Below are 14,300 nucleotides of genomic sequence, written 5' to 3' on the forward strand. Positions count from 1 at the left end.
CTTTTGCAATTTCTGAGAGCATTGCACGCTCTGACCTTGGGGTGTAAAGAAAATGAAAATGTGTATAAATGAAATGCACAATCCTGACCCAGGAGACTCGGTAGTATGTGCCCCAGGGCCCTCATAGTCAGGACATGTAATGATCCACCATTTATAGATATAGAAAATAGGTATTGTTATACGGTACATAGTAAATGGCTGTTACAGAGGACTGACAAAAATCCTTTCTGACGCATACAAAAACATTGTATAAATCAATATTGCAAATGCCTTCTTGTGTTTTTTGTTTTTTTTCAACTTATATGTTTTTTTTCCCCCTCAAGCTTAACCTCTCCACTTCACCTCCTCCGACCCAAATTGTAAGTCGATCACAAACTTCCAGCACAACAAGCAGCAGTATCACACAGAAAACCATGTTACTTGGAAGTACTTCTCCATCTGCAAGCCAGGCTCAGATGTATCTACGAGCCCAGATGGTGAGACTGTATCTTATTGTCCAGTGTTGTGACTATTATTTGTATCTCCGCTTGGCACATAGAATTTTTTCACATTTTTTTGTTATTAGTTTGGCTCCATTGGCTCTTACAGAGTATGCATACAATATAGATATTTCTTCATGGATTTAGTTTTTTAAATAGATTTGTATAGATTAGATATCCCCAAAATGTGTTCTGAACTCTACTATTATACATAAAGTAAATGCTTGAGCATGGAGAGAAATGCTGCTCTCTGTTCTTCATGATCAACTGGCAGTGAACATTTCATGTGACTGATGAACATGATGTCACTGGCCTAGGAAGAGGTTGTAGCAGATCGAAGGGAGTGCTGGGAGTCAGACCCCCACTGATCAGATCTTGATCTTGTTGTACAGTATCTTAAGGATTGACCATCAATATTAAACTCCCAGAGAAACCCCTTTACAATTTTCCTGTAATCATGCAATTTCCCCCCTATTTGTTTAAGAATTGAAATTCCTCCTAAAGTCTTACTGCTTGTACCCCCACCGTGAACGGGGACCTGGTACCCGAAATGAACAGAGCAGCTGGTTGGGCATGTGCACAGCTGCACCATTCATTTCTATGGGAGTCCCTGAGTACTCTCAGCATGACCTGACCGTTATACCTTGTGGGCGTAAATTTCCTATGTTTATAGGTTTTCTACCAAGAAACCTGTTTTGCCATTGCACCCTCTTCTTCCCTCCCATGTTAACTTTTTTTTTTATTCTCCCCATGTTGTTTCTGTATGCCTGTCCTTGTGGTTGTTTGTCCTGTGCTCGTTATGTATCACTTGCTTAAGGCATGCATAGTTACCTCTCTCCTTTAAAGGATAACTGTCATATATATATATATTTTTATTTTTGCTAAAGTGTAGGGCAAGTGATAGGTAACAATTTTGCAATAGACTTTATTTAGCCAAAACGTTTATTTTTGGTAGAAAACTGGGTCTGAAATGGCTCTTAGCAGCACTCTTCAAAAGAGCGTTGCTAAGGGCCATCCGTCTCCTATAAATAAAGGGGAGATGGGCTGTGCAGACTCTGTGCTTCTGTCTCCCGTGCTTCCCTGGGAGACAGAAGGCTGGGCACAGGAGTCTTAGGAGTTAAAATTACATTTATATTCCCCCTTTCTATGCAATCTAATGCTCCGTTACATTCACTGATCTGCGATCCCTGTGATAATAATTCATGAAGCAGCAGCCGGCTCACTGCGCACAGTGCTTCTACTTCCGGCGGCTGCTTCAAGAATTATTATCACAGGGACCCCGCCTCCCACAGTACCTGTTTAGTTTCCCCTGAAGACGCCGACAGGCTCGGCGAAACATGTAGGGACACAGGACTTTAGCTTTTAGGCAGGAGTTTGTTAGGGCGCCTATAATTATTATCTGGATATTGAGATGGTATACAATTTGTTTGTGGTCCTGGCTACAGTGAGAGACCGTGACGAAGGACAGGGGGGGAAAGGGATGACACGGCTGTCTACTACAGATGGCTGGGGTGTGCGGGAAGCCATGGCCGGGTGCGAGCTAAATGAGGGGCATGCCTGATGGTGAGAGAGGTGAAGAAAGGGGAAGGGTGGGAGGGGTGAGAGCGCGGCGTCCATGATGGGAGCGCGAGGCGGCGCTAAATAGGCCTCCTTCGCCCCTCCCACAAACGCAGGCTGAGCTTCAGCCTTACTACTTGTGGTCCTGGCTACGGTGAGAGACCGTGACGAAGGACAGGGGGGGAAAGGGATGACATGGCTGTCTACTACAGATGGCTGGGGTGTGCGGGAAGCCATGGCCGGGTGCGAGCTAAATGAGGGGCAAAAGTCAACGGGTAGGAAATGTGAGGGTGGAACTCATAGGGCTAAGTTGGTGAAAGCTTTGGCTATCTCGGCCCGCGGATTGGGGATGTAATGCGTGAAGCAGGAGGATTGCCATCTGCCCATTTTCTGGATGACGTGTGCTGGGACCCCGTGACTTGATGCTGCGGAAGCCGCGCCTATGCGAAACGAATGCCCCGAGATGGCCTTGGCATCGAACCCTAACCCGGAAGCTAGAGTTCTGATGTGATGGATGAACTGTGAAGTCGTGAGACCTTTGGAGTTAAAGGGAAAGAGAGGGCTGCCTGGCGCGGAAACTTTTGAGATGGCGAGAAGCTTTTTGAACACGGCCACCAGGCACCATTCATTGAAGGTCTGGAAGTAGATGATTTTAACTGGAGTACCTACCTGGGAAGTTTTGGTGGAAGGGAGAGACAGGGTGCAATGAGTCTGCTGCCAGACCAGCTGGTCTGAAGTGGGGCCTGCGTGTCCTGGAGAGCTAGTGAATTCCCCGGGCCGTAAGAACCCGTAGAAACAGAGATACATGGCAGCTTTGATCACAATGCTTTTGTATGGCCCGAAAGGATCGTCATCTAGGGAGGTGGAAAAAGCTCTGAACATTGCCCCGGTGACTGGTTTCCTGCGGGACTCCGGCTTATTGCTGCTCTTTTGGATCCCTCTAAGGGTGGATTTGATGGCCTGGGAAGAAAATATAGACTGGCTGCCTGGGAAATCTAAAGTGAGGAAATGTTGTACCCCTGCCAGGTACAATTTGATGGTGCTGAAAGATAGGTGAAGGTCTGTGTGACAATAAGCCAGGAATGCCATGAGATGAGTTATTTGGTCCAGATGTCCTTGTGGGTGTCTGATGGAGAATTGAGAGAAGGTTTCCACCCGGTCTTGTAGTTCCTGGCTGTATTGAGGGATAGGGAGTTATGGATGAGTGACTTGGCAGTTCTGACGTGCTTGCTCAATCCATCATCAGTGTCTCGATGGCGGGTGGAGGAACCCCTGATGGATCGGCGTCTGGCATCACCTGAAAAAAAACCGGGAAGTTGAAACGGGAGAGGGCATCAGCTGCTGTGTTTGCTGAACCCTGTATGAAGCTGCATGAAAAATGAAAGTTGTATTCTAAGGCAAGGCATACTAATCTGCGGACGAAGGGCATAATTTGTGGGGAGGAGGAGCGACCTTTGCTGAGGATTTCTACCACTGCCTGATTGTCCGTGACGAAGACGACTGGCTTGTTCCTCCAGACCTCCCCCCAGGTCTGGGCAGCTGCCACGATGGGATAAATTTCTAACAGTGGAGAGGATCTGATGGAACTCTGGGTGGAAGATATCTGAAGCGGCCAGGGACCCGCGAACCAGTGGGTCTTAAAAATGGCTGCAAACCCTTTTGAACCTGCTGCGTCGGAAAACACGGTGGGAGAATTATCGTCCCAGGAAGGGACGAAGAGGAAGATGCCGTTCCAGCTGGTCAGGAAATGGTGCCACATGTGAAGATCGGCCGTTGCAGCGGCGTCAAGGTGGATCAAGGAGTCCTGATCCGAGGCAGCAGGTAAAAGTTGCAGCAGTCTGGAGGTGAATGCCCGCCCCTGGGGCATAATCTTGGAGGCAAAATTTAACATCCCCAGAATCGACTGGAGTTCGACCTTGGTGAGGGTCCTGGCCGCAACAGACCTCCTGATGGAATCCTGGATTTTTAGGAGTTTTTCGTCCGGCAAACGGGCTTCCATCTTACCGGTATCCAAGATGACCCCCAGGAATGTTATGACTGAAGATGGACCTTCGACTTTTGCTGGGGCAATCGGGACGTTTAATTTTGAGAACAAGTCGAGAAGTACCTGGAGCTGATTAGGTGCCTGGTCTGCGGTCTCGATCAACAGGAAATCATCGAGATAATGGATGACCCTGGAACATCCGCCGTGGTTGACCAAGACCCAGTGGAGAGCTGTGGCTAATTGAACAAAGAGCCAGGGACTGCTCTTTGATCCAAATGTCAGTCTGTCTGAGAAATAGTACCGTTCCCTCCACTTGATGCCGTAGTATTTCCATAAATGGGGTGAGACCGGAAGCAGTTTAAACGCGTCTGCAATGTCCGCCTTGGAAAGCCACGCGCCTGACCCCAGCTGGAGGATCAACCGGATGGCCCAAGGTGGAGTACCGCATAGAGAAGTCTTCTGAAGGGATGAGCGAATTTAAGCTAGGTGTGCTGGAAACATGAGGAGCAGAAAGGTCGAATATCAGTCTTTTTTTATTTGAATTTTTTTGTGACCAGGCCAATGGGGTTGGCCCTCCAGATGTCGAAGGGGGGGACTATGAATGGACCCAGGAGGAAACCCTTACTGATCTCGGACTGGATGAGGGAGTCTACTGATTCAGGATCCGCCAAGGCGGAACGAAGATTGGGACCCTCCCAAGTAGTTTGCGGGTAGGAAACTAGCCCTGTATGGAACCCTTGTGAGAAACCGGAGACCAAAAACTGCACGAAGGCGGGATCGTGGTGATGCAGCAGCAGGAGGGCAGCTAGTAGATCAGCGTTGACTCCGGCTAGTCATAGCTGTTTTGATGACCTTTGCGGACAGGACGACTGGGGGTGGGCCCTGAAACAAATTATGCAAAGCCTTGCATTTTGAGAAATAGCAGTCGGACCAATTGAAATTGTTACAGACTTGGCTTCTGCCCAAAAACACTATGGGCCTGCCCCATTTGTCTGTGTTCTGCCCTGAACTTGAAGACGTGGAAGGGAGAGCGGAGGGTCTGCCTTGGGCCAGGGCCCCTGAGTTGGGACACCAGTCGGAGGAATGCAGGATGGACTGGCAATTGGCGCAGGTGGGAGCTTTGAGGCCTGCAAAGTGCCTGCAGAAGAGCTCCATGTCTAGTATGGACCAATCCGTGATGTGCCGGAACTTGGACAGAGCAGCGGCGGCTTTGGCAGAGAAGGAACGATGATAGTCGTAAAATGCGTGACCTCCGTACTTGTGTCCCAAATCAGTGACCCTATAGAGGTAGGTGTCAAGTTCCTCTCTGCGGTGCGGTTGGGCCGAGCATAAGATGTCTCGGAAAAGGCTGAAGGCCAGCACGAACTCTGGAATGGAGAGCTTTTTATGCAGCCGGGCATCTTTGGACTTGAGAACCACTGATATATCTCCACATGCAATGGTCCTGTTCTCGTCGAAGTCGTGGGTGGAAATAAGTATGGAAGCCAAGTTTATGTCTTTACCTGCCAAAATATCCTTTCGGACATTGTCGGGAACAAAATGTGATGGGGAAATGGTGAAGGAGCTGGGGGCTTGGCTCGGAGTTGGGGCATGGATGGCAGACGGGCCTGGAGCCGGAGAGATGGGAGTGCTTGGACTTGATGGCCTGGTTTCCACCGCTAGCAACCTGGTCTGCATGTCGGACACTGAACTGGTGAGAGTGTTGATAGCAGAATGAAGCTGGGTCAGCGCTGTCTGGACCGTGGACAGAGACACCTGCTCTGCAGCCGCTGGGATAGGCCTTGCCGTCAGTAGCCTGTACAAGTCAGCTTTGCGGGCTGTGGCAGGATAGCGGATGCCTCTCCTGGTTAATTCGGCCATGAGTTTAGGGATGGTCCATTGCCTGCCTGAAAGGGTGCTTCCGTGGGCTGAGCCGGGCGATTCTGGAATGGAGCGAGTCTCGGCGATATCCGATGCGTGGGACATTATGCTGTGAAAAGGAAAATGGCAGGTGAGAAGGGTGATAGAGCCACCTGACACCAGCGAGTGACTCAGTGAAACCCTCTGAATGACACTGAAGAGTGACCGAATCCGTTACCAGGAAGAGGTTAAGAGGCCCAACCTACCTGATGCGCTGGCCTCAGCCACCTGAAGGAAAAGACCTGCGGATGCTGGCCTGACCCTAAGGAATGAAGTAGTGAAACCAACTTACCTGGACTTGGCTGATGAAATCGTAAACGAAAATCGACCTGGATGAAAAGGTGACCTGGGATTGGTACCTTGAGGAATTCGCCTAGCGAATTTTGAACCGAGCAGACCTCCGGGGTGACCCTAGAAACATGGGGTGAGGTTTGAGATAAGCGGGAGAAAGTAGAACCTGACGTGAATCAGGGAGCGAAGGCTGGGTCGAGCCTGACCGTGCCTGACACCTGTGAGGTGCCCCTGAATGGTCTGATGCCTTGCAGGCGGCCGAAACCCGTGAGCTAGCTGCGTGGCTAGAAGTGAAGCTCGTGAGGCGCGTCGAAGCACCTGGGTTAGAACGGGGCGAGTGAATAGCGCATGAGGCGTGAGAACCTGTCCCTGATGCGTGTCAGGGCGGTGGATGAACCTGAAGCATGTCCGAAAAACTAACGTGGGCTGCTGCGTGGCAGACCCTGACTAAAACCTGATATGTGTCAGGGAAAGAAACGAGACGTAAGTGCATCTGCTGCGTGGCCGACCAGCGTGAGTGAATTTTAAGGAAAGAAAATTGACATGAATCTGCTGCGTGGCAGACAATAGCGTAGATGAACATGAGAAAAATTAACATGGATCTGCTGCGTGGCAGACGATAGCGTAGATGAACCTAAGAAAAATTAACATGGATCTGCTGCGTGGCAGACGATAGCGTGGATGAAATTTAAGGAAAGAAAATTGACATGAATCTGCTGCGTGGCAGACAATAGCGTGGATGAACTTAAGGAAAGAAAATTGACATGAATCTGCTGCGTGGCAGACAATAGCGTGGATGAACCTAAGGAAGATTGACATGAATCTGCTGCGTGGCAGACAATAGCGTGGATGAAACTTAAGGAAAGAAAATTGACATGAATCTGCTGCGTGGCAGACAATAGCGTGGATGAACCTACGGAAAAACGACATGAATCTGCTGCGTGGCAGACAATAGCGTGGATGAAACTTAAGGAAGGAAAAATTGACATGAATCTGCTGCGTGGCAGACGATGGCGTGGATGAAACTTAAGGAAGGAAAAATTGACATGAATCTGCTGCGTGGCAGACAATAGCGTGGATGAACCTGAGGAAAATTGACATGAATCTGCTGCGTGGCAGACAATAGCGTGGATGAAACTTAAGGAAGGAAAATTGACATGAACCTGCTGCGTGGCAGACAATAGCGTGGATGAACCTGAGGAAAATTGACATGAATCTGCTGCGTGGCAGACAATAGCGTGGATGAACCTGAGGAAAATTGACATGAATCTGCTGCGTGGCAGACAATAGCGTGGATGAACCTGAGGAAAATTGACATGGATCTGCTGTGGCAGACAATGGCGTGGAGACGTATGTGTATACCTAGAAAATGAGAGAAATATTTTTTTTTTTTTTTTTTTACTCCTTGGTTGGGGCCTGGCTCCAGTATGTATGAGACTTTAATTGAAGTACATAATGCATGTCTATGGGCGGCGTGCATGGGCTTTCACTGTTTGATAACCTTCTTTTGGCATTGCTGGTGCCCAAAGCCAGCTCATTGCCCAGGCATGTACTGTTTTGCTGAGGCCCCAGCTGTCGGGAGGCCTCAGCTGTCGGGTTCCCAATGCGGAGGGGGGTGGGGGGGGGCTGGCCGCGCTAGGGACCCGGCGTCAGTGCTGCCTGGAGACCAGTGCGGGAGGTGGGGCCAGCATGCGGACATGCGAATATGTGAGAGCGCGGCGCCGAGGCTCCCAGGACAGGGAGCAGCTCGAGGCGCCGCTTAGCTTACCGGGGGAGCGCAGTTCCGGAGGGTAGAGCACTTCGAGCGGAGACTGAAACGAGCAGCAGCGTAGGTGAGCGGCAGCGTCACATGGATCTGCTGCGTGGCAGACGATAGCGTAGATGAACCTAAGAAAAATTAACATGATCTGCTGCGTGGCAGACGATAGCGTGGATGAAATTTAAGGAAAGAAAATTGACATGAATCTGCTGCGTGGCAGACAATAGCGTGGATGAACTTAAGGAAAGAAAATTGACATGAATCTGCTGCGTGGCAGACAATAGCGTGGATGAACCTAAGGAAGATTGACATGAATCTGCTGCGTGGCAGACAATAGCGTGGATGAAACTTAAGGAAAGAAAATTGACATGAATCTGCTGCGTGGCAGACAATAGCGTGGATGAACCTACGGAAAAACGACATGAATCTGCTGCGTGGCAGACAATAGCGTGGATGAAACTTAAGGAAGGAAAAATTGACATGAATCTGCTGCGTGGCAGACGATAGCGTGGATGAAACTTAAGGAAGGAAAAACTGACATGAATCTGCTGCGTGGCAGACAATAGCGTGGATAAACCTGAGGAAAATTGACATGAATCTGCTGCGTGGCAGACAATAGCGTGGATGAAACTTAAGGAAGGAAAATTGACATGAACCTGCTGCGTGGCAGACAATAGCGTGGATGAACCTGAGGAAAATTGACATGAATCTGCTGCGTGGCAGACAATAGCGTGGATGAACCTGAGGAAAATTGACATGAATCTGCTGCGTGGCAGACAATAGCGTGGATGAACCTGAGGAAAATTGACATGGATCTGCTGTGGCAGACAATGGCGTGGAGATGAAATTAAAAACGTATGTGTATACCTAGAAAATGAGAGAAATATAAAAAAAAAATTTTTTTTTTTTTTTTTACTCCTTGGTTGGGGCCTGGCTCCAGTATGTATGAGACTTTAATTGAAGTACATAATGCATGTCTATGGGCGGCGTGCATGGGCTTTCACTGTTTGATAACCTTCTTTTGGCATTGCTGGTGCCCAAAGCCAGCTCATTGCCCAGGCATGTACTGTTTTGCTGAGGCCCCAGCTGTCGGGAGGCCTCAGCTGTCGGGTTCCCAATGCGGAGGGGGGGGGGGGGGGGGGCTGGCCGCGCTAGGGACCCGGCGTCAGTGCTGCCTGGAGACCAGTGCGGGAGGTGGGGCCAGCATGCGGACATGCGAATATGTGAGAGCGCGGCGCCGAGGCTCCCAGGACAGGGAGCAGCTCGAGGCGCCGCTTAGCTTACCGGGGGAGCGCAGTTCCGGAGGGTAGAGCACTTCGAGCGGAGACTGAAACGAGCAGCAGCGTAGGTGAGCGGCAGCGTCGGCACTGATACCTCGAAGCACAGAGACGTCACGTGAGAGCGCGGCGTCCATGATGGGAGCGCGAGGCGGCGCTAAATAGGCCTCCTTCGCCCCTCCCACAAACGCAGGCTGAGCTTCAGCCTTACTACTTATCCAAATAGCATGAAGTGCAAATACATAAGAATTGTACATCAATACATGGCATATGACCCTGACTCATTGTACTCCTGAGTGTTTTAAAATGTTCCCAAGAAGTTTATTAATATTGTTAACATATTAAAATAAAGTTTCGTTTTATTACTAGTCAGAGGAGTTGCGAAAATATGCCTGGTCCTAGTGACCACTTAATTTCAATTTCCTGCACAGTCTTGACTCTGCCCAATGAGTACTGCCAATGTCAGACTGTGCAGGGATCGCGCCGCCCCCCCCCCCCCCCCCCCCCCCCAAGTGGTAACACCCAGTTCTACCTTAAAGGGGCTCTCCACTTTTGCTATATTTATGATCTATTCTCAGGATTGGTTATCAATATAAAATCATTGGGGCCTCACTGACGACACCCCCACCGATCAGCTGTTTGTAGAGAATGCTGCTCGTACTAGCGTTCTGTTCTCTTCTGTTTACTGGCTCACCATCGGCATTGCAGCAGCAAGCAGGTGTATTTCAGCTCCTCTGTCTTATTGCAGTATATAGGAGCCACACTACAGTTATCAGCTCTTTCCACTACGCAATGGATGGAGCTGTGTAGTTCCATCACCACTACAACTAAACAGCTGATCAGCGGGGGTGTCACATGTCCACCAATCTAACGTTGATGGCCTCTCCTGAGGACAAGCCATCAAAATGCTGGGCAATTTTTTAAAGGCTATGGTGTAAGGATCTGGAGCAGACATGCTGAGGGAACTGTTAACCCTATACTACTTCTAGAAAGCCAAAAGATGTCACTTAACGGGAACCTGTCATCAACTTTATGTTGTCCATACTAACTGCAGAATAAAGTAGAGACCGGTGAGTTGATTTCAGCGGTCTGTCATTTATAAGTTAAAAGTAAGTGGTTGCCGAGAACCAACATCACAATCACTGCAGACTGGGCCTGGGAAAGAGTCCCGGCCACCTGAGAAGAGTCCTGGTTATTCATAACTTTGTGATCTCCTGCCCAACTGCTGATAACTGACAGTCTTCTACCCAGTTTTCTCACTTTCTGTCTAGGAGAGAACTGGCAATCATCAGTAGATGGGTGAGAGAGCAGGAGATTATGGATAACCATGACTCTTCTCAGGTAGATGTGACTCTTTCCAAGGCCCGGGCTGCAATGATTATGATGCTGGTTCTCAGCAACCACTTACTTTTAGCTCAGAGATCAGCATTTCTGTCACTATTTTATGCTGCCCTCAGTGAGGTCTTTAAGACTGAGGACCTGCACCGCATGCCTTTGAAGATAGTGGATGATTCAGAATAATCATCAGAATATTGATGATTATAGTCATGATAGACAAATAATATTAGATCCGTGGAATCCGACGCTTGGTACCCTCACCAGCTACTTTAAAGGACCGCAGTGTGGCCTCTGTCTTGTTTACATTAGTCCTGCTACCTGTGCACCATCTACTTATTAGTGCTGGTGCTGGATATTGAAGCTTTATCCCGTTCACTTAAATGCAAGTTAGCAATCAAAATTTATTTTCATCCTATTTTTTAACCTGGTTGATAATATTTTATAAGTATGGTTCTCCCATCAAGGTAGAGTTAAAAAAATGTGAATGTTTCAAAATGAAAATGGAACCTGGAAGCATAGCTGACGTTCTCTTCTCTGTGTCATCTGTGAATAGCTTATTTTTACTCCAGCTGCCACCGTTGCAGCGGTGCAGTCCGACATTCCAATGATTTCGTCATCTACGTCTTCAGCCTCCAGTCAGTCATCTGCCACTCAGGTAAGTGAGCCTAAGTGAAATGCATCCTTAAGTATTATATTCGCATTTAACCTGTTTAGTGACTACAATTAGAAATGAGCGAATTTCTGCTTATGAAATTCCTTCACGCTTCGCTTACTGATAAAAGGTGAATTGCGTTATGGATTCCGTTACCACGGACCATAACTCAATTCTATGACGGGATGCATAACGCAATGCTTTTAGAGGCATTTCATTATTCATTCCGTCATAATAGAAGTCTATGGGCTACAAAACGGATCCATCCCGTTTCCATTTTGCAGGGGAGGACTTCCCTGCATAACGGAAACGGATCCGTTTTGCAGCCCATAGACTTTTATTGGTCCGTGGTAACAGAATCCATAACACAATTCACCTTTAACCAACAAACGAAGTACGAACGGATTTCAAAATATGAAATTCTCTCATCTCTAGCTACAACGTCTGCTACAGAAGCAAAAAATGGCTGTGGGAAACAAGTCAAAATCAGATGAATTGCAAGGCAGAAGCTGGTATGGTATGTACTTTGGGATGAACACTTTACTATCTGGCAGTCTAATGGACTAATCTAAGACTTGCCATACACATTAGATAGCTCAGCCTGTATTCTGAGGGGAGAGAGCTACTACACTGGCAGCTTGTATTCGCAAAGGAAAATGGGCTTGGGCCAAAGCCATCTGCCATCAAAGGAAAGACAAGACACTTCCATACTAAATTGCCGGGTACAGCAGGCATTCAAGTCCCACAGCTCTTTTGCCGCCTCCCTGTTCCTGTCCCATGACTGCTGCAGCAAATCATTGACTTCGGCACATGAGAAGCGGTGACGTGCCATTCAAGCACTCTCAACCGCTGAGGCCAGTGATTGGCCACAACAGTCCTGGGACCAACGTACCCAGTCTGATGGGGACCAGAAGCAGACAAGAGTGGGGCAACTGCACGGAAACGCCAGTGGGGTGGACAGGTGCAGTTTCTTTCTTGTTTAGACTGTTGTGCTATGATTTTCTCATGACATTTCCTGTCCTGGCAAGTTCATTGCTGCCATATAGACATGGTGTGGATCCAAACCACCATCCTTGGCTTGTTGTGGACAGGTATGCCATCATATCCTCCATGTCATTCTCTACTGTGACATGCTTAGTAATATTACCACCATTCAGTGCCACATCATGCCACCAATATCAGAATAATGGAACTGTATTGGACCCAACTACTTCCACAGTAAAGTGCCCCTATACCGGTACCATACACCTCACATAGATATTATCACAGTACAGTACCCAATTGATACCACTATTCAGTACCCAAACAATGCTAGCAGACACTGTTCACATTGCCTGAATGTTTAGAAATTCTAGTGCTGCTCCCCTAGGATGGGTCCAATGGTTCATACAGAAGATACTGTCATCTGTAAACCTTAGCTTCCTGCTTCTAATTATTTGCATGCTGCAGAAAAGCATCTGGTGCTCTGGGTAGTGACAAATAGTATTGTGGAGGGATCCAGATCCCACCCAATCTCAGCAGGGTCTAGTTGGGGGCATCGTTATTATGTTTTTATGACCAAGAATAAGATGTGGGGGTCCTGGTAGCCAGCCCTCAGCAGATTAGGAAGTGATAGCATATCACTAGGAGAGGTGCAGACCTGTACCAAACAGAACAAAATGGCCGCACAGTGTCTTCCTGCACAGCAATGCTCCTGGACATTCATTCACTTGATTGGGGGCTGTTGGAGTTCCCTACAAGTCTGTGGAGATACCTGCTGATATGTCATAACATTACACAATGGAAATACCCCTTTCATGTAAAAGGCAAATGACAGCCTAATGGGTCATTTATTTGTTTGTATGCTCTGTAGGACATAAGAATAAGAATGGATGCTTTGATTTTATGTTGTATTTTTTTTTATTAAGTATATTCACTGTATTTTTTTACGAAGGTCCAGAATTTAACACTGCGGAGCCCACCAATATTGGAAATATCATGCCCTCAAAGCAGTCCTCCAAAAATCAATAACCATGATCAGCCCCTTGCTATGTGTCACAAGACAACCGTGACAAGCTCCAAAACCATCCACACTGACTCTTATGAGGGAAGCCATAAAGGAGAGACTTGTGGATCAGAAGCCCGCTGCACAGCCGTAGCACGGACAGCAAGTTTACATCACCTGCTTGCACCAGGCATGTTTCAGCATTATCCTGTTTTATTCATTGTGCAACCACAGGCACATCATACATGTGTGAAGATAAACTGGCAGGACAGTAGACAGATGAAAGGGAGAATCTTTCTTTGCATGATCTAGATTTACTTCTTTAGCAGTTCATTCTGGTTTCATTACTACCAAATATGTGTACTTTGCCTAACCTAATGTCCAAAAAGTTAAAGGGGTTAGGCAGTGATTGATATAAAAACTGAAAATCAGACATCATATAGTACATGGGAATCGCTTTCTAACAAAGCTAGAACCGGCCCATGAGCGCACATAGACCCAGAGATCTCCACACTCCAGCTCCAGTTGCTCTGCTAGATTATCTTCAGCCTGGGAGCTCTCTCCCTATCAAAACCCAGGGGGCAGTAGATACGGCTGGCGGCAGTTTAAGAATGAAACTGATGTGCAAATAATTCTACAGTTTAAACACCGGGGGGCGCCATTACTGAATAGGATATCTCACAACAGGAACAATTTTATAACAGAAAATAAATGACAAAAGTAACACATTTTTCATGCTGAACTACATGAGAATAACATTTAATGGTGGCACATCCCCTTTAAAGTCCCTATTTTTTTTTCTAACGTGTCTTTTATGTCATTGATGTGGAGCTAGGGGCGGGGCTATGGTGTGAGAAAACAGACAATAAGACAATAATTCATTTGGATTTGATATAATATATAGTCTGTAATATGTGCACATACATAGTTCATTTTACAGAGAATGGTCCACAGTGCAGATGGATAAAAAAAAAAAACATTTTTTTAATTTTTATTCTGAGTATTTTTTTTTTACATTTTTGGGGGTCTGGAGCAATCAGATAATATGTTCTATGTTATCCCAGCATTGCTCTCTGTATG

The 14,300-nt window shown here is 47.5% G+C and overlaps 1 protein-coding gene across 5 annotated transcripts in view; it reads left to right on the forward strand.

The window, feature by feature from the left end:
• PHC3 (polyhomeotic homolog 3) overlaps window positions 1–14,300 on the forward strand; it is a 110,945-nt gene that overhangs the window by 34,580 nt on the left and 62,065 nt on the right. For all 5 annotated transcript variants that reach the window (XR_006388767.1, XR_006388769.1, XR_006388768.1 and 2 more), the window contains exons 5-7: window positions 324–476; window positions 11,138–11,239; window positions 13,170–13,410. Coding sequence is in view for 2 of the 5 variants with exons in the window: in XM_044290760.1 (XP_044146695.1) it covers window positions 324–476; window positions 11,138–11,239; window positions 13,170–13,410 (496 nt within the window). In the remaining 3 variants the exon portion in view is untranslated. The remainder of the gene's footprint in view (window positions 1–323; window positions 477–11,137; window positions 11,240–13,169; window positions 13,411–14,300) is intronic.

The sequence above is a fragment of the Bufo gargarizans genome, chromosome 4, assembly GCF_014858855.1.
Source record: "Bufo gargarizans isolate SCDJY-AF-19 chromosome 4, ASM1485885v1, whole genome shotgun sequence".
Taxonomy (NCBI): domain Eukaryota; kingdom Metazoa; phylum Chordata; class Amphibia; order Anura; family Bufonidae; genus Bufo; species Bufo gargarizans.